Source organism: Anser anser (assembly GCF_964211835.1).
Source record: "Anser anser genome assembly, chromosome: 1".
NCBI classification, from domain to species: Eukaryota; Metazoa; Chordata; class Aves; order Anseriformes; family Anatidae; genus Anser; species Anser anser.
In genome coordinates this window covers 41,267,028-41,287,142 of record NC_139720.1, presented here as the reverse complement: position 1 = coordinate 41,287,142, position 20,115 = coordinate 41,267,028, and the positions used below count along the sequence as shown (strand labels likewise).

The 20,115-nt window shown below is 42.3% G+C and overlaps 1 protein-coding gene across 4 annotated transcripts in view; it reads left to right on the top strand.

The window, feature by feature from the left end:
- Nucleotides 1-20,115, top strand: part of OSBPL8 (oxysterol binding protein like 8) — a 90,587-nt gene that overhangs the window by 12,586 nt on the left and 57,886 nt on the right. For 3 of the 4 annotated variants that reach the window (XM_083838725.1, XM_083838729.1, XM_083838727.1), the window contains one exon: nt 17,288-17,393. In XM_083838725.1, coding sequence (XP_083694851.1) covers nt 17,352-17,393 — 42 coding nt within the window. In that variant the 5' untranslated portion in view covers nt 17,288-17,351. Of the gene's footprint in view, nt 1-15,956; nt 15,979-17,287; nt 17,394-20,115 lie in introns of those variants that run through there. The other variant, XM_083838726.1, reaches the window with a different exon arrangement.

Below are 20,115 nucleotides of genomic sequence, written 5' to 3'. Positions count from 1 at the left end.
AAGACGTGTAACTTCTCCGCAGCACCACGAACACGTGGTATTGCTGAGTAGGAATGCGAGGCGTAGGGCTCTTGAACCTTTGGGTCTTTCAGTTTTGGTTTTAATTTTAAACTTCAGGAAACAAAAGGTTGCTGCATCTTAAGTGAAGTAGCTTGTTTGTCTATTGTTGTGGCAACTACAGATTAAAGACGATGAGTTTTCAATTTTGTCTTTTTAAAATCTGAACATGGAGTATTGTCTGGCAGTAGACCTTTTGTGGAAAGAGTACGTATGAAAGCATCGGTACTGGTGGTCACAGTAGAGGAAAGAGAAGCTAGAGTGACAGAGACTTGACATCCCTCTCATAGATACTGTTAAGAAGTGGTAGCTGAAACATCTGAGATGTGACACAAGCCCGGGCTACTCATTGTAGACATTGGTGAGGGTTTTGAAAGAAATGCTTTCACTTCCAGCGTTAACAGTCAATTTCATTTCATGATTTATTTATTTTTTTTTACTGTTAGTTTCTTGTAGGCGAATAAAATATTAACTGTTCCCTTAGAGGCTATTTCTATCTTAAGTTCGGACTCGAGAAATTTAGGTTGTCTCGAAGGACGAGTAGCATCTGTTGTGATTCATAATTCTGAAAGATGTCGGGGGAAGTGCCGGAGAAGCAAGCTCTTCACTCCTAAAACACTTTCCTGAATATAGTTCAGTGCCTTCAGAGAGGTGATGTTTGCATGTGCCCCTTTATCTGTGAACTCTTGGTGGGAGGGAAGGAAGAGAGGTTTGTTTTCGTTGTTGCGGTGTGTTGCTGGTTTTCGGTTTGTTTGGTTTTGTTTGTTTGTTTTTGTCAGGGAGCAGCTGGTGTTTTCCTCACTTGTAACTCGATATAAGCTAACCTTCTGCAGCCTACTCCCTGCGTTCTGGCGCAGAACGGTCCGGGTAGCAGGGATTTGAGAGTAGAGAGAAGTAATTTCTGAGCAAGTGTAGTCTTAATGAAAAATTGGAGAACATCTTGATGGAAGGAAGGAATGCATGTGTATGTTATCAAGGTTTTAACTTGCAGTCTGAAAGCCTTCACTAAATTCTCTCCCTGCCCCGGGCCCCATTTCCTCCAGCGTGAAGGGACACAAAAAGACCTGAGTCTTGAAGGAGGAGAGAAGAGACAACGGGGCATTTATATTTTCACTTTAGGATGTAGTAGACAGAATTTGCTGACTTGACTCAGCATCTGCCCTCTTCTTGTGATGTGATGTTACTGTTGCCATCCGTACTTGAACAAAAGCCTACTTCAGCTCTACAGACTTGCTCTCCACCTTCTTACTGGGTCAGGAGAGCTTGGAATTCATTTCATGTTCTTAATTTAAAAAAAAAAAAAACCACAACTTATTTTTCCATGTTTTTCTTGTAGCCATCTTTCAGACTCTTGCCCTGTGTTGTTAACTGTTTCAGTCACATTTGTCTGGCACTTTTAAATGCCTTTTCTCCATCTGAGCTTTATTCTCAGGTTTCTGCTTTGATGACCGCGTTGTTTGGCATCATGCACCACTGCCACGTCTTCCTATCTTCTTTCAGATCATCCGTGGCCGTAACAGTTTTATCTTCAAGCCCCGGCATGCACCATCCTTTTTCTTCTTTCAGTTAAGCACATGATAGTATATGTGTTTTTCTTCCTGGCTGCTGTCCTACCTGACTTAGCAACTCAGACACCTGGTGGCATTCTTCTGCCATCTGCTTTTCATCACCCTCTGGAGAACAATACTGGTGTACGTAAGGTTTGTGCATGCAACATACGTGTGTATTTTGCTGTTGCAAGATTTTAAACGTCTCTGCTTGAATTCTGTGCTGTTTAATCTTTGCTGCTTAACTTGCAGAGATCATGCTGGTGTTACAGTGTGGGAGAAGCTGCAGCGTAGGTGCTTATGTCAGCAAGTGCCTCCTCCCTCTCTCCCTCTCCAGCCAAATTACTACAAACGTAAGCTGTACAAGCAATGACAGTAACAGCCTGCTCCTCCCAGTGTGCATTATGTCCAGGGAGGTTGCTATTGTCATAAACATATTTGCGAAGAAAATAACATTTCTAGAAGTCCTACTGCTGATACTCTGGCAGAACGTAGTTGTATCAGTCTCCTCTCCAGTGCAGCCTTGGACTTCATGATCGCAGACTTAAGAAAAATGGTATTTTATTGTGTCTTGGCTTTTGCCCATCCTTCATCACCATTCTTGATGTCTCATTGCACTTTTAGTTCCCTGCAAATGTTTTGCTGAGTAGAGGTGACAATAATTTTGATCTGAAGAGAAGCAGGTTGTCCTTTCTCATATGAAATGGAAGCGGTGGTATGTTATGAATTCTGACACGGGAGCGTTTTGATAAGCTTGCATATTCAGTCTCCTCAGAGAACCTGTTTGAGCTAGTGTTTATATACTTGTCCTTCACATAGAATAATTCAATTAGAGGGGACCTTCAGAGACCAGCCTGAGAGAACTGCCTGACCCCTTCAGGGCTAAATAAAAGCTAAAGCACGTTACTGAGGGCATTGCCCAAATGCCTCTTGAACACTGACAGGCAAGGGGCATCAACCACCTCACCGGGAAGCCTGTTCCAGGGTTTGGCAACTTTCTTGAGATGCAGACGAGCAGAAAGATTTTAGCTGGGGGAGCACTGAAATTGTTGTTGAGGTGGTTCCTTAACTATTGGCTTGCTGGTGGTTGATCCATTTTGCTAGCCATTGTGAAACTGACCTCTGTTGCTTCTGCGACACTGCAGAGCTCGTGCCATACGGGTCATGAGGTGGGCAACTTGCAGACAGCAGTGGCCGCTCCTGGGAAGTTCTGCCTGGAAAGCTTGTGGCTGATGGGCCAGGGTTGTCTTCAGGAAAAGAGCTGGAGAGCTCAGTGTGAAAATCAAGTGCTGTGCAGGCCAATGTTTTATGGGAAGTCTGGGCCCTGCTTCCAGGGGAATTGGAAACACAAAGAATTTAAATTATTACAGAAAGCTTGTTTGGATTTTGGTCTGCTGAAGTAAAATGCCTGATCCCGTACACAGGAACAGTTTGTGGGTCTCTGTTTTGAAGGATGTTCTTCTCTCAGCTGCACTAACTTAAAATGTTTGTAATTGATCAGTACTAAGGTGAAGGTCCTTACCAAGTCAGCTGGGAAGGGACCAAGATTTTCCTTTTCAAATTGATGCATTTTGCATACCTGCTTACTACAGGTTCTGCAAATGCTTGAAGATTCTTGCAATAACCTTGCAGCATGTTCTCTGTATTGCACTATTTACATCTAAGTTCAGGTAGAGAGGTGAGTTGTATAAAACACTGCCATCTACAGCACAACTATGTATGATAGTAGTTTAAATTAACAGCAATCAAGCTAACTCCTCATAGGAGTTAAATGCTTGAATAGGTTTTAACTTGATATTGAAGTTTTGGAAGACAGTTCTGGGAAGACTTTTAGACACCTTGTTAAGCTACTGTAAAGTTCTGCTGTGAGAACTGAGCATTAACTTTAAAATGGTGATAAGCAGCTCAGGCTCATTGCAGAATCAGAGATCACTTTACCTGCTTTTTTTTTTCTGTTAAATAAAGATAAGTAATGTTTCTACCCAGCGTTTTAATTAAAAACAAAACAAAAAACAACACCATGAATTAATTTTTTAGTGTCAGAGCAAATAATGATGATGATTAATGTGAAGGAATGGATGCAACAAGAAACTAGAAAGATACACAGATTTTTCTTCCATTGAAATGATGTGGCAGCCTCCTATACAGGAGGAAAAATTGTTGAAAACAACTGAAAAATTGTAATGTTACTAAATAAGCAAAATTTCATACTTGACTTAAAATCTTATAATTTTAAAGCTCAAATCAGGAAGGGTGGAAAGCAGGAAATGATGATAGTAATTTGTTCTCAAGCAAAGCTAGAGTGCTTTTGTGCTCCACCCGTGTCAGTATTTGTATTTTGACATGCAAAATAGCCCTTGTTCAGGGTATGTGTATTCTGAAATGCTCTTTTAAGTGTCTGGACATCGGTGTGCTGTGATCTTTTGCTCCCTTCATTAGTTAGGTATGTGACTGTAAGCTTCTATTCCCTTCATTATTCCGTGATGTGGTAATGGAATAACATACTGATTGCCCCAGCTGCAACAGAACCAAGGGGTTGAAAAGAAACCCAACCTACTGTCAGAGATCCATGAGCTTCTGAATTTCACGTCAAGTCAATGTGATTTATTTTTATTTTGTAAGTGGAAATATGATATGATATTGTGAAGTTCCTGAAAACACTTTTGTCTCAAAGAGATTAAAAAAGCACTGATAGTCAACAAAATATTTTAAAAGTTCAGAACTGTTTTTGTCCAATTTAGAGCACTGTGTGTCTAAACAGGAATGCTGCAGCTCTTAGAAGTAGTCTTGAAAATGGGCAGTTGCATGTGATCTTGGGGTGCTCCTTACTATTTTAAAGCTAGCTGGATTTACAGAGGTGATCTCCAAGGAGACATAACCATTCTTAAATATGCTTTCATAGTTTTTTTTTTTTTTTTTAAAAAAAAAAAAAAAACAAAAACTTTCAATCCATAGTCTTTTAGCTGGCTGCGAGATCTGTCTGAAGCCTTAGGTTGCAATTAAGTATTGTAGGCCAAGATTTTCCATGCTTTTCATATCTTGAAAAGAAGCAGTCACAAAAATTAAAATTCCAGGTCCATCTGCTTGTCTAGTTGTTCTGCTAATTTAAAGACAGCAGCCCTAGAAAAGGCCATTTCAGTACCGTAAATCTTATGTATCTTTTTCCTTGTTGATACTCGATCCGCAAGGCAGAATGAATACGGGCACCCTACTGGGGCAGAATGAAGTTAAACTCCACATGTGAACTGTGCCACGTGAGCTGGCCCATGTTGATACAACCAGTATCTGTCATTATGGATGGGCACAGGAGGGCAGAATCAAGCTGTGTAACACTCCTAACTTATCTTTATCCTTTGTTTCTATGCCTATTTTTTCTGTTAAAACTTCCGTTTTGTTGGGATCAAAGAGATTAATCCCTTCATCAACCTTAGATGATTCAGAGAGAAACATCATTCATCATTTCAGAGAGAACTGGAGAATTCTTCAGTTATTGAAAAAAAGCGATTTAGTTAAGAATTATGATTTTTACTTAATCAACAAATCCTCGATGCTAAGGAGACACTTGTGCTCTTCTTTTCTTTCTTTATTGAATGCAGTATGCCATTTTCTAGTCCCAAAGTGTATAGACTGCTTAGCATTTTAATTGGTTTTCAAGATGAATTCAGCTTCAGTGTTCAAGGCCAAAGGCAGGGTTATGAAGGTTAATTATACTTATCACCATCTGAAAACAGTCGGCCCCATTGTATATGACGTATTGGCACGGTGCTCTTCTCATGGTGGGGGGCACGTAGCTTATTTCTGCATGATGTGACTGGAATACTTGTATGTTTGTCTTGGGTAGGTGGCTTGGATGGGTAAGCTTGTTGGTTGTTTTACACTTGGTGCTTATAAACGGCATTGAAATACCCAAATGGCTATTCGGTTCCAATCAGAAATTTATGAAGTTAATAGCATTCTTGCAGTTACTAGATTGTAACTTTATATTCTGTGTATATTTGACATAATCTTGATATGAAAAGCTTAATTTATGAATGTCAGAGGCTTCTGAAAGCTGTTGTGGGAAAGTAAAACATGACATTGCATTGAGAACTACTGATTTATCTTATTTCTTCCCAAGCTGTGATTGTTAGGAGGAGAAGGCAGCTCACCTCTCCCTGAATTCTGCTGAGGGCTGCAAAACACAGGAAGGAGATACTTTCTCGCAGGAAAAGTTGTGCATGCCGAGGTGTTTTTGAGACTAAGGGGCTCTGCAAACGTGCTGTTTTCATTGAAATTAATATCATGCATGCTTTTTCATGCCATTTTTTTGGGGAAAAAAAAGAAAGCATGTTTGTCATGGGACTTTTCAGAGAAGGCAGAGCTTTTAAAACTTAAAGCCTTTAGTTATGAGTATGGTGTATCTGCTGAACTTCACTGGTTTGCATTTCTGACCACTGATTTTGAGTACTCAGTCTGGGCTCTCAGTCAGTAAAGGAGTAAAAATGTGTGACACCAGATTTTTCCAGTTGCCCCTTTAGCATAACTCGTGGTTGGAAACATAGCTCCAGATATTCTTCTAGCTACATCTGCAGGAAATCTAAACCGATATATTCATTTTTCCTTCTTCTGACACGTCAGTGCTGTGTTTGAAAATAAGTGTCAGAGACCATATGTGCCCAAGGAGAGGGAAGCTTGACTATGAGGACGGCAGGGACGTGTCTGTTACGGCTCTGGCACCTGAATTGTCGCTGCTCAGATCCATTCACATAATGCAGAATGGGAGGTAGGGTTTTGTTCTTTGCCTGGGTGCTAGGCTCTGAGATACATGTGTGAGTGGCCTTCAAGGGAATCTGGTGTGTAATGTGATGCTTGGGGGCGTACTGAACTGCTGTGGCAGAGAGACACGTCTCGAATTGCTTTCAGCTAATATTATCTTAGTAGTTAAGATAATGTTATCTCACTATTGGGTGCAATTTTATATATGAAAGTAAACTATAGAATGCCATTAAAAACTGATAAGACGTCTTGTCGGGTTTGGTGACCATGTTGGACTGAGGTAATGTTGTGAAGGGAAGGATATTGGGTTTTTTTTGAAAATTAAACCTTCACGTTGTTGTTCTGATGTCCCTCAACGAGCTGATTATTGAGGGGACGGAGGGTGATGGGGAAGCAGGATTCAAAACTTCCTGTTACGCGGCCTATGGGACTGCCATTCAGAGGACAGCGTTCCCTTACATCACCTGCTCAAGCTCTCTGATGACCACGTTAATCCATTTTATGGCAAACTGAATACCCAGGACGTGAGTAGACAGGTGGGAGGGAGGGAAGAGATGCCTTGTCCATTCAGTATTCCTTGGGCCTTAATGGAATAGTTCTTCCTTTGTACAAGACGCTGGCTTTTGCTCTATTTGTTTTCTATGGAGCCTTTCAAAGAACTTCCAAGGAAGCGTCAAGGCTTTGTTTTTCTGGTAGTGCAGTGTAAAGTGACCTTATGGCCGTTCTCTGGTTGTAAAGGAACAGAGCCCTGTTGTCCCAGCCATGGCACGTACTTACTTTTCCGTTTGAAAGAATTTAATATCTTCTATACTAGTCCCTGAAGCAGAAGGTTAGTTGTCCAAAAAACAAGTGCAGGATCACTTGACAAAGGCTGGAACGCCGCGGTGTTTGATAGTTCCTGTGGACCAAGTTGTATTGTTTAATTGCTGTTGTTCATCCTGTTAAACTAAAAGCTGTATGAAATTCCATAACACTTCCAAATCAAAGTGACTTAGTAGCTTCAGAAAGACAAGGTTGAATGTTTGGCACTAAAAGCACTAGTCGTTGCTGAATTTGTACATAGGGAATTTGAAATATATGTTCGCAACTTAAAATAGATAATAAAATAATAATACAACAGAAAACAAAGCCAAAGCAACCCTATGCAAGATCCTGAATTATAAGCACATAGAAAAGGACTGACACATAAAAAGCCCGAAGTTAGGTGCATCAACTGATTTTAATTAGGCAAACGAACAGAAAACTGAACTTGGCATAAACAATGGAAATCTAAATTAGACTAAGTCTTTTTAATAAACCGTGCTGTGTAAGCCACATGCTATCGCTACTTGTTTAAACCTGTTGTTACTTTAAGTTAGAATTTTTAGGGTTTTTCCTTTTTCAGTGTGCTTCTCTGACCTTTTGCTCTTAAATTCTGCTACAGGTATCCTGTATCTTGAAATTGTGGGAACTACCTTCTAGCACTAGCTTAAAGAAATCCGAGTGAAGGCAATCTCTTATGTCACCAACTCTATTTTAATATCAAGAAGAGCCACTGCTGCTAAGATACGGAAAACTAAATCATACTGGAAAATAAACATCATGTTCCTGTTTGATCTTCCCACCATGTTTACTCCTGCAGAATGTCCATTTCATGAAAACCTCCTGGTCACAATGTAACTGTGGTGCAGCTAAGCACAGCTCACCTGAGATTTGTTCATCTGTTTAAAGTTTAAAAGCATGAAAGAGGGCTTACATCTTGCATTGATTTTCTATTTTATGCATCTCAGATCAGAATTTAGGATCGTAATTGGTCTCTTACCTGAACCCTGTGGAAGTTGGTTTGTTCATGGTTCTTTTGAGCAGCACCCAGAGAAATAATCTCAATTCTGGCTTTGGTTAAGCTAAGCCGCTGCTTATAGAAGTTCTGTACTAAGAGGTCTTTGGTAGCTCTGCAGAAGGAAGGATGGACGGTGTGTTTTATTCTCTTTATATTAATGTTATTCCGTAACAGTGCTTATTAATGGAAAAAATGCTTTTCCATTGTTAGCTTTTTGGAAGTCTGTAGTCCAGTGTTATCTCTAAATGAGTGTCGTTAAATGGCAGCACACTCAGAGGTCAAAACACTGAAATCTCCTTAGGCAGGTGTTATTGAATTCTCCTTAGGCAGGTGTTAGTGAGTCAGCGAAGTAACGTTTTGAGGTTTTTCTCACTGTGTGGGACCGACTGCCTACCCCCTCACCCCGCTTTTACAAAACGTAAAGTCTACTTTTGACAAGGCTGAAAATATAAGAACAGTTAAAATGTGTTTGTCATTCTTTTCAGTTTTGAGAGGCAGCAAAAGACACAGTGCAAAGGAAAGATGAAAAAACTAATGGAACTGCTGCTTGGAAAACTGGTGAGACTTTGTATCTATGAGTGTATTGTAACCGAGATGTTTAAGAGCGTTTCATCACTGAAGATACTGTTCTGCTTCATTTGAGGTATTTAAACAGACTTTCAGTGTCCCATTATTGAGGCTTTTTCAGCATGATGGATTAGGTCTTATTATCGTGTATGGCTAAAATGTTTTTCATAGGCTTGAAATAGTAAGTGTCCGTTTTATCCTTTTTAATGCTTTGATTCTGTATCTGACAGTAACGTCTGCCAAGGGGAAAAGAGAAAAATGTTCCTTTTCGGAGAAGCAAGGTTGGATTTTGTTTTGGAAAGTTCCACGCAAAGGAAACGCGGATCTGTCCCGGTGTATCAGAGCTGCAACTGATTCCACTTTGGCATCAGAAATGGAAGGAAACGTTCTGCCCCCTATCCATCTTGTCTATGGAAACATCTCTGCTGACTTATCTTACTTTTTCATTTCAGAAAAAGCCTTTTACAAAAACATTGCTTTTCCTTTTCCCGTGGCTCGACTCCTTTTGTTTCCTGCACTAGTCTGCAGTCCCTGTCGGCGGCTTCATACAAACGTAGCCCACATGCACAAACTGGTGTGGCTGTGTCTGGGGCGGGCTGCGAGGATGCCCCTTGGTGGTCCTGCACGCGCTGTCCTGCTTGCAGGCCTGGCACGGCCGTGGTGGCTTGCCCTAGCTCAGTTTCAGTGATCTGCATGTGTCTGTTTCAAATAAAACACAGCAATGTGGCTGGTGTGGGTGAGGGAGCCTGCAGAGAGGCATACAGCCCTGGAGGACCGGTTGTCTCAGCCTCGCCTGTGGTGCTGCAGCCTTGTACAGGTGCCAAAATCAGAGGTAAGCCGCAGGGAGCTCCGGCTGGCCTCTCCTCTCAGCACAGGGGGGTATTAATTGGAGTATCTTGGCTTCTGCTGCAAGCCTCTAATGAGATGAACCTTAGTTGACTAGCTAAGGGGGAGAGGGGGTGGCATTAGTAGCACCTTGGCAGTTGTGAAAGAAATTTCTAACACCATTAGAAGGAAGGCAGGATTCCCTAAATTAAAATTATTCAATTTGTCCTGTCGCAGTTAAATCTTTTCTAGTTTGTCGTCTTGTGCAGGAAAAACACAAGGCCAAATAGCAAATGTGCCCTCAAGTCCCAGGGTGGGGTTCTGAAAGGAAAACCGTTTGAAAGGTGTCTGACCACTTTGAGCACGTCTTTTTATTCTTCAAACAAAGGTTGTCCTTGACCAATGTAACCTCGTGTAAGCAGTGCTAGCGTTGATAGAAGTATATCTGTGGTGAGGTCGGTTTGGCATCCACTTGGTTATTTTGTTGGTTGGTACTGCAGCATCTTGAAATGTAAAAATGAAGTTCTAGATTTACCTATGTAAGGTTTGATTAAATCTTCCCTACATCATCACAACAAAGCAGAACAATTCCTGTAAATATTTTATGGTGCTTCATAGGTGTTCTCTCCTGACTCTCATTCTTATGCTCAAAAGCTAGATGGAGCTTAGATAAAACTGGTTTGTGGAGGCAACGGGACTAACACTCTAGATAACTAGACTTCTTATGTGAAGAAATAGCCATTTTTACCATTAAAACCATCATCTCCTTTGAATGTTGGGAGCGAACTTGCAGAAGACTGGGACAGGTTGGGGAGCTTTGAGGGGAGCTTTTGCCCTGTAAAGCACAAAAGGGCTCCAGAGTACTTCAGATTTGAGAGGGTGTTGGTTTTCAGAACTGGAGGTGACTTTCACCACCTTCTCTGTACACTGTCTTTTTACCAAGACAAGTTTGCCTGTGGGATGTCTGCTTAAGCAGCAATTTATTAAAGTTTGCAGTGGCTTTTCAGAAGCCTGGTATCTTTTTCTTGGCATTCATTGCCATCTATCGCTCTCAAAGTTTAGCTGAGCTATCAGGACTGTGCTTCTACTTTGAGTTGTTTCTAGATTTTTATTTTTTTTTTTTTAAGTCTTTCTGAAGTGTTTCACCCTTCCTGTTTTGTTCTGTCTGAAAACAGCAATACAAAAACAGAGGAAGCAGCTTTCTTTGCATGTGAGCTGTTTATTCAGGAAATGAGAAGGCAGGTGATGAAATTTGGGGTGGAAGGAAACATTTCATAAGGGTGTATTTGTTGGCTTACAACATGACATAATCATAATGTACTTGGGGGTATATATATTTTTTTAACAATGTTTTTTGCTCAATCTTTTGACCCTGTTGGCCAGGTACCGTTTTTATCAGTAACTCCGTCTCCATTTCTGCTTTCTCAGAACTGCTCTCAACAAACATGCAGTCCTTGGCATGAGGTGACATTGTGTCACTGGCAAGAACCTGGCCCGATCTGTAGCTTGTTAACAGGCCTTACTGGGTATGTGGATTTATGAGCTGAAAGAGGTGGCGTGTGGTCTTGTGCTGCAGCCAGGGGGCTGTATTCCCTCTGCTGCACTGAATTCGGCAGCCTCAGATGGAGGGCACTGGCCTCTTCACAGCTCAGTGTTGTCGCTTGTCTCCCACTGCGTGGACCACAGTGAACCTTCACCCTGTTGTGTGACTGAGTGACATGGAGATTATTTGAGAGTCTTGGTTTGATTACCCTAGTTAGATTTAAGGCTAAGATTTTCTTGACTCTTAAAAACTGTCCTATTAGCTCTTAATTTTTAATAAATATGTTGTTCCTTTTTTTTATAAGCACCTCTATCTTTCTCAAGGGTACTGTCTTAATCTTCCTTACGGACCTTACTGAACTGAATGCGCTGATAACCACACCTGAGAAGTGCTTACCTAGGGTGTCCTGGTGGATGCCACTTTGCACGTGAGCCAGCACCATGCCCTTGGTGCAAAGGCAGCGAGTGGTGCCCTGGGCTGCAGCAGAGATCTGTCAGCAGCTGGCAGGGGGGGTCCTGCCGATCCACTCAGCTCTGGCGAGGCTGCACCTGGAGCTCTGTGTCCGCTTCTGGGCTCCTCAGGGCAGGAGGGAGATGGAGCTACTGGGGAGGGTCCAGTGAAGGGGCATGAAGATGGTGAGGGGACTGGAGCACCTCTCTTATGAGGAAAGGCTCAGAGGCCTGTTCTGCCTGGGGAAGAGAAGGCCCTGGGCTGTCTCTCATCGGTGTCTATAAATACCTGCAGGGAGGGTGCAAAGAGGACAGCTGGGCTATGTTCGGTGGTCCCCAGTGCCAGGACAAGAGGCAGTGGGCACAAACTGGAACACAGGAGGTACCATCTGAACATCAGGAAGCACTTCTTTACACATGAGTGAAGGAGCACTGGCACAGGCTCCTTGGAGACCTTCAGAAGCCGCCTGGACGTGGCCCTGGGCAGCCTGCTCTGGGTGGCCCTGCTTGGGCTGGCGTTGGGCCTGGTGGGCTCCTGAGGGCCCTGCCAGCCCCAGTGATTCCCTGTGGAGCAGCGTTTCTCAGGTGCTTTTGTGACTCTGCAAGGATCAAGGGGATTTTTCTTGTACTGTTCCTGATGCCAACATAAACAACAACTAGGTTTTGTTTCTGCTACTGTGCCTGTCTGTGTTTGTTGCCTCATTGAACCCAGAAGTCGCATAATTGCACCTGTGTCATCGTAACAACATTTAGTGTACTGTTAGCTGATACCCATCTTGGGCATTTTAAGTGCATTAATGTATTCTAGACCTTAAAGAAAGAAGGCAGGCATCCAACAGAGATTAGCAGGTCCGTTTTGAGGCCAGAGTCCTGGAGAGTGCTTCCCTCTTGGACAGGCCAGAGCGGCATGCAGTATCCATTTCGGCGTGCCCTGAGTGCAGCCCATTAGCAGCTCACAGATGAGGCCGTGCACTTGTGCTATGGTATTGGAGTGTAAGAGAGCTTGCTGTGAGGCTACAACAGATCACAAACAGCAGCATGGTGCAAAGGGAGTATCTGATGACTGTGGGTGATAATACTTAGGGACAAAGCTAAAACCCACCTATATTGTACAGTCTGCAAGGATTCACGTAACTTGGTGCATTGATGAAACAGAAAAAAAAACATATTGGGAATGAAATACAGATGTTAGCATGACAGGGTTTTGATCATGTGCTAAGGGGGACCTCCCTTCTGCTTTAAATATATGCCTCTGAGCTAATCGCCCTAGGTTATCGTCACAGTTGGAGAGAAATAGCTTATTTTATGGCATGATTTGTCTGACTGATACAGCTGCTTTAAAATGAGCAACACCTTTCTAAGTGCCTTTTTGTATCTCTTGTTTATAAAAGAAGCATGATTAGCTGGGGCATCATCATATATTTCTCTTCAGAGGATTGCAGTTTGTGCGCCCTTCTGAACATTTAAGGTCTTAAGAGTCATGGTGACGGAGTAGGAGCATCTGTAAAGTAAAAGCCCCAAACCAACCAGCGAGGCAGACAACCAAATTGCCAACATTGGTGAATGTAGACAGAACAGAAAAGGCATATCATAAATGCCTCCCAAAAGCTAAAAAGGTAGTGATTTAATGTTGGGGTTGCGTTTTCAAACGTCATGTGGAATGTGTGGAACAAGGTAGATAAGGCTGCAATTTGCTAGGTCTTACATTTTTGTCACCTAACCTTACCCATAAAAGTGGCCTAGAAGAAAGCGGGAGAGGGACTCTATCAGGGAGTGTAGCGATGGAACAAGGAATAATGGCTTTGAACAAATGGAGGGGAGATTTAGGTTAGATGTGACGTGAGGAAGAAATTCTTCACTCAGAGCACAAAGCACACATGGGAATTAGGGCTGAAGATGCACCTTGCTTCTGTTCTTTTCCATAAAGAATAGAATGAAATTATCTAAAAACCAGTGTTAAACCCGGGGCACAGGATGGGAGGTGCAGGGCAGTCCCTGTGGCCTAGGGGCAGCCTTTCTCTCTGGCAAGCCAAATGGCCCAGGGGAGCCAGCCCCACAAAAGGGGCCCTCAGCCCCCTCAACCCTCCTCCTTGTCCATGTGAGGGCATCTTCCAGGCCGCTCGTGACACAGCCGCCTTTGGCCACGCGTGGGCCACTCCATCACAGAGCCTTGCTGAGGTCACAGTGGCCACCACTGCCCCGCCTTTGCTGCGGGCCCTATAAAACAGGCCCCCTGCAGCTGGCCCACCACTCGCTGAGCATCTAGGCCCTCTGACTGCCAGCTGGTGCGGCAGAAATAGGACTGGGAGAGCAAGGCGAGCGGCAGGCCTCCTTCGTGTGCGGCGATGCAGTCCAGCCAAGCACCAAGAAGGAAGGCATCGGACCAGAAAGAGAGGTGTCATGGGCGGAGGGACAGCGCTGGTGGCACTAGAGAGACCAGTGCCCAAGGGGCCTCTGGCACCCAGCCCACAGATAGGTACAGGTGGTACCATTGGCACCGCAACAATGCGGGGAACGGGCTGGCCCCTCAAACACTCAGCAACAGGGGGCCTGGGCCTTACCCTAGGAGCAGCGGTGACGTAGGGCGAAGGCGGGAACATCAGAGAGACAGCTGCAGGGAGCAGAGGCATGCCCGTAGTCCGGGACACAGTGCAGGACCCAGTAATGGCTCTAAACCCAAGGGCAGTGTCAGACCTGTCCATGAAAACCAAGCCGAGAGTGCCATGGGACTGAGGCATGGAGCTAGACGATCCCCTGGTTCGGCACCCTGGCCAGAAAACATTACTGATGGAAGACATCCCGTTTGGGCAGTCCCGGGCAAGGACTGGCTTAGCCTTCTGCCCAGCACCTTGGAGCCAATGGAGCTGGATCCACTGCATGTCGAGGAACTGATGGAAGTAGATCCACCTCTGCCACAACAGACCGGGGACTACTGCGGCATGTCTGTGTGCACTGCCATCCGAGAGCACCAACAGCATCGCAGGAGTGCCCGGCGAGCCCCCTACTCATTGCTCAGGCTCCATCGCAAGCGTTAGCTTGGAGCCACCAAACACCACAGACATCCCGCAGGCTTGCCTGCAAGATGTCCCGGCAATAAACAGCTCTTGCCCATTCTCAGGGGTTGTGTGAGTCCTTCTTTTTTTGGGGGGGAATGGTCTAAAGTTGCGCCAGGGGAGGTTTAGGTTGGATATTAGGAAGAACTTCTTTACTGAAAGGGTTGTTAGGCACTGGAATGGGCTGCCCAGGGAAGTGGTTCAGTCACCATCCCTGGAGGTCTGTAAAAGACGTTTAGATGTAGAGCTTAGTGATATGGTTTAGTGGAGGACTTGTTAGTGTTAGGTCAGAGGTTGGACTCGGTGATCTTGGAGGTCTCTTCCAACCTAGACGATTCTGTGATTCTGTTTGAATTAGAACAGACCTAACTTACTGTTGGAAGCACCCTCGTAGTGACCTGGCTGCAGCTGAAAAATGAATTCCCTTTCCTTACGTCTGTAATTTTCAAAATAAATTTATTCTCAAAGCTGATACGTATTTGTCCTTTCTGGCAATATCCTTTTGTTAGCGATCCCTTTCCCTTCCTTGGTGTTTATTTTGGCATCTTTCAGCAGCAATATCGTTCACTTTCAGCCTTCATTTTGCCAAGTAAAATAAGCCAAGCTCAGTGTCTTCTCATAAGTGAAACAATGTGGGGGGATGCAGTCCTTAACCATTTCTGCGCCTGCTTTATTCTGGGTGTCTGTTCAAACGTCAGCAGGCAGTATTTTCTCCCTTCCTCTTCTGGATACCTTCCCTGTATTGTACTGGGCTGTCCTGGTATTAGCTTCCTGATGACCATGAAAGCCAGTGAATGCTGAGAATTGGACACTAAGGTACGTGTCACAACGCTACCCTTGAGACTGACACGAGGAAGGATGAAATGGCTGCAGTTACATGAACAGAGAGAGGACCAGAATACACCGGCAGTGTTACCAACAAATATCATATATTAAAAATACCTGTTAAAAATAAAGATGTGTTGAAAACAGCTTTAGGGTGAATGTTCCTGTGTCAGGAAAGATCTGTTTATGTGGATAACTGGGCACCGTAGCAAGTCTGTGTAACAGAAGAGCTAACTGCTTTAGATATCAGTGTATACATCTGTTTGCAGTGTCACTCGTTTTTCATCCTGTTTAAAGAGAGCTTGGTGTTTCCGTAAATTGAATATGTCTGCAGCCGTCCTGGTGTTGCTGAATAGCCTGCTAATAATAGAGCCTAAAATGGGTGTGGAGGTGGAGAGATGAAAAGGAGCCGCCTCCAAGAGACATTAAACAATCGTGCCTCGGTGGTCTGCATCCCCTCTGCTAGCATGGAAGCTGTGCCTCGCTGTGCCTGCTGCTCCTAGAAATAAAGCTGCTGCGAGGAATTGCTCTTCCTGTGGTAATGTTAGCTTCTGCTTTAGCAACGTGAATTAATGGCTCGTAATAATCTCCCTTCAAATTCATCTTGTTTCTAATTTAAATGAAAGCATCTGGGCATACGCTTCCCAGTTACGTGTCATCCCAGGAATTACTCAGGTACTTGAGTACGGTCCTCTTTGCTGCTTCTAACTGCATCACAGGGAACGCTAACGTTTCCGATTTCTTTAGCACTATGCCATACTATGTCGTTTTGTTTTAAAAATTTAATGCTTCCTTTTGTGTTTTGGTTGCACATGTTAGAGTAACTTAGTATTTCAACTTGCTGTGTTGCATTCATTCTACCTGTTATTCCCAAGGGAATTTTAATTCTGATATACTTCACATAATGCAAGAACAAAAACTAGTGGGTTCTTCTGTATAGTGAGATTTGTTTTCACCAGGATGTATTTCCTGAGGCAGGCATTGAACCACACGGTCTTCTTGGTGTGTGTTCTCCAGTCTTCTCTTTTCCTATCTTCTTTTCCCTTCGTCTTCATCTGCTTCCCTCTTCAAACCCACTGAGCGAATGGTTAGGATGTGCGCCTGCCCAGTGAGTTGTGTTTGATTCCAAACCCTTTTCTTGTCTCACCAGTGACTTTAAATGTGATATGAGTACTCAGGCTTCTTACAGCTTCCATTCTCTATCAGAAAAGCAAAGAGGAAGAAGTGTCTAGAGAATGAGGCATTGTTTTCCAGCTGCCAGTGTGGTGAACGCAAGCTGAATATCCAGAAGTGCCACAGAGGGTACTGTTTGGCATGAATAATGTGATTTCTCCATTGTGGCGACTGTTTCTGAAGTAAAATTGCAAAGTTCTGCATTCCTACTCTTCCAGAAGAGCTGTTATGTACCCAAACAGCTCGTGTGTGTGTGCTTGTGTCTACAGGCTGGGAGTGGTGTGCTGCTGCTGGGGTCTCGAACCAAGGGAAAAAGATAGGAAAGACTAAAGATTCCCCCCCCTCCTTTTTTTTTTGCTTATGTTTTTCCAGTGTAACTCTTCCTCATTTGGTGCAAGTGTGGTTAAATGTAAAGGCCTGCCTCTGTGAGTATGTGTGGAATAGCTTTTGTTCTGGCCATTTTATGGGAAAACCCCTCTCCCTTCATTTCTAAAAGGCTGAGTTTTATGGGCTAGTGTGTGCATTTTGCAAGGAACCATAATGTACCATAGGAAACTCTTTATACTCTTGAGAGATTATAAAAGTGAAAATTTCCAGTGGATGACATCCACTTTTCATTTCATCCACTGGAAATGACTTATTCATTTATTTATTTTATTTTATTTTCCCTTCAGGTTATTGAGTATCAGGATGGAAGACCTGTAACTGAAGGAGAGAGAGGCAACACGCTCTTTCAGTATGGAGACCGTTCTGGCTGACGGGGAACTGGATAGAAATCCAGTGAGTAACTTAAACGTAGCATCATGTATTCAAATGAAGGAGAAGATGGTTTTACGGGGAGAAGGGTTAAACAGCTTGAATTGTTTCTGTTTGAATTGCTGCTTTTCTGGTAAATACACTTGGAACATTATGTAGTATCGACTATAATTTGATAGATTCTTATGGTAAGAGGGCTGGATGTCAAAAAGCATTTGGTTCCTGGATTTGATACTTGGAGCCTCTGAGTCCCGAAAGAAAAAGATATTCCTGGCAGTCTCGCTACTCAGCATTTTACTAGTTACTGGCTGCGGACAAAGAGAAAATAATGTATTTCTTGGTGGAATGAAGGGCAGAAAAGGCAGGAAGAATGGTAATTGTATATTCTTAGGATGATTTCATGTATAAAAGTTGGTAATCTGTGCACATTATAAACTTTATAAAGTAGCAAAAGTACCAGCTCTATTTCTTAGCTAATTTTCTATTTTCTTAGTTAAAAACCAGGAAAAGATCATGGGTACTGTGACACTTAATCATCATCACATTGTCAAAATTATTTACGAACTTATTTTTTCCACAAGCTGCATTATATGGAAGCATTCTAAATGTTTAGGTTTAGGTTAATTCTTGCTTCCTCTATTTTCATAACTGTTAATGATTTATAGCGTTTGGGAACACGTAGGGTCTACTGCAGAACTAGTAATTAATCATAGACAGGACTTCTGAATAAGTTCTTAGTGAAGATATTTTTTAAAGAATTTAAAGTTGTAGTTCACGGTTTAAGCCATGCTTAGTTGCATTTGATGAGTCGGTCTGTTTCATGCTTTTTTTTCCTCTAGGCTACCTCTGAAATCTGAAATACATACTTTATGACTTTTTTTTTTACTGAAAAGTTCAAGTTTTTTACATTAGTCACAAATCAGATTTATTCCTAAGATTTTGAGATTGTTCAGTGTTCCAGATTTTTAGCTCCAATCTGTTGATACCTACTTTTTCAAGTTCCGTTTGTCCAATTCATGAAATACTTGAACTGTGAACATGCACAAAGAACACTGATCAACATCTTGCTACACAATTTAAATCCTCTGGAGCATTTATAGGAGGTAACTGAGATCACAGAACTCAATATTGTGGAGTTCTCTTTCCAGAATCTAATCTAGGGAGAAAAGTTTTATACAGATTGCTTATCCTAAATGGTTAGGTTGAAATGTACTGTATTTGAACACAAATGTTAGGACAGCTCAACAAACTTTTTATCGCAGTCATGACACTATTAAGATAGTGCAAAATATTCTAGGTACTTTGGTTTAACTTCTTGTTTGAAAACAGCTTTTGACTGTTTTTCTATAAAATACTAATATAATTTGAACAAGCCTAAGTGGCACAAAATACAAAACATATCATGGGACTGTTTGTTGTAAACCAATTTTTTCTCTAAATTATTTTTAAAAGACTTTCTAGTTGGCTAATTTTACCAAGAGGTATTTTATAAATGAGTTGCCTTTGGTATAAACTTGTACAGTCAGTCCTTGTTATTTAAATACATCAAGAGACATAAAAGTACCTTTTTTCCTTGAAGCATAGAATATTGGCCTTTTTTTGTTATAAGCTTTGAAGGCTGGCTTAGTGGTCCTGAATTTAAATGTGACATGATTAATCTGAATGATTTATATGTAATAAAGAGTGCTCCCTGGAAAAGTCTATCTTCAGCAGGGTATAGAAACTCTAACATGGCTTAAGAATCTGCATTCAAATTCTATTAAGAATTTAGTTGTATGTTTAGATTGTAAATCTAATAAACATTTTAAACAAATTCATCTTTTATGGTGTGAGGCTGAGACATGCTAGCATGACATATGTTTTTGCTTTTGCCCTAATCTTCAACAGGAAAAGGATTTTGTTCTACAGGACAAGTTGGCAGATGTAATTTTAGGTTTAGCAGCAGTTCTTATGAGCTTTATCCCTGTGAAATGGAAATCTAAAAATAATGTTTTTCTAAAGCACAGAGCAGCTTTTGTGTGAAAACAGAAGTATTGCTGCTGTTTAATGTAGTGGATTATGTTGCTGTTTTTATTCTGTAGTCTTCCATATTTAAAATGTTACTGGAAGGAGGGCTGGGCTTTATCCGTTTCAGTAGAAACATTTTTAATTGAATATGCCTGAGCAGAAGCTAACTAAATCATTTAATATTGAGAACCTTCCTTGTCAGAGGACTTACTCTAAAACTGAAGTTTGCCATCAGTTAAGTAAATGTGAAAATACAGGTGGATTGTGTCTCTGGGAATAAGTACACATTTATTTATCTTGATTCTGTATATTTAAAATAAGAGTTGTGGGAGATGATGAAGAGGAAGGCCCTGAATGTATTCTTTTCAGAGCAAACACCAAAGCAGTGAAATGATCCCTTTTTGTTTCCTTGGGGGGGTTGAATTCCTCATCTGCAGCGATATGAATTGCAGATGGTTGAGGTGCAATAAGCTATTGGAAAATAAAGAGGTCGTTTGGGCTTAAATAATTTCATTTCAGTATTTTAATGTTTTGCATCATACTCAGAAAGACCTATTCTGCTGGTTTTAGGTAAATGCACAGGACCAAATCTTTCAAATGGAAATGCAAGGAATGCAGTTTGATGTGTAAACGGAGTATTTATTGGGGGAGATCAGGGACAGAGTTAGGCAGGCTTGTGTTTCAGTCCCCGGCATGGGAGCTGTTTGTACCAGTGCATAGGATTACCCATGCAATGCTA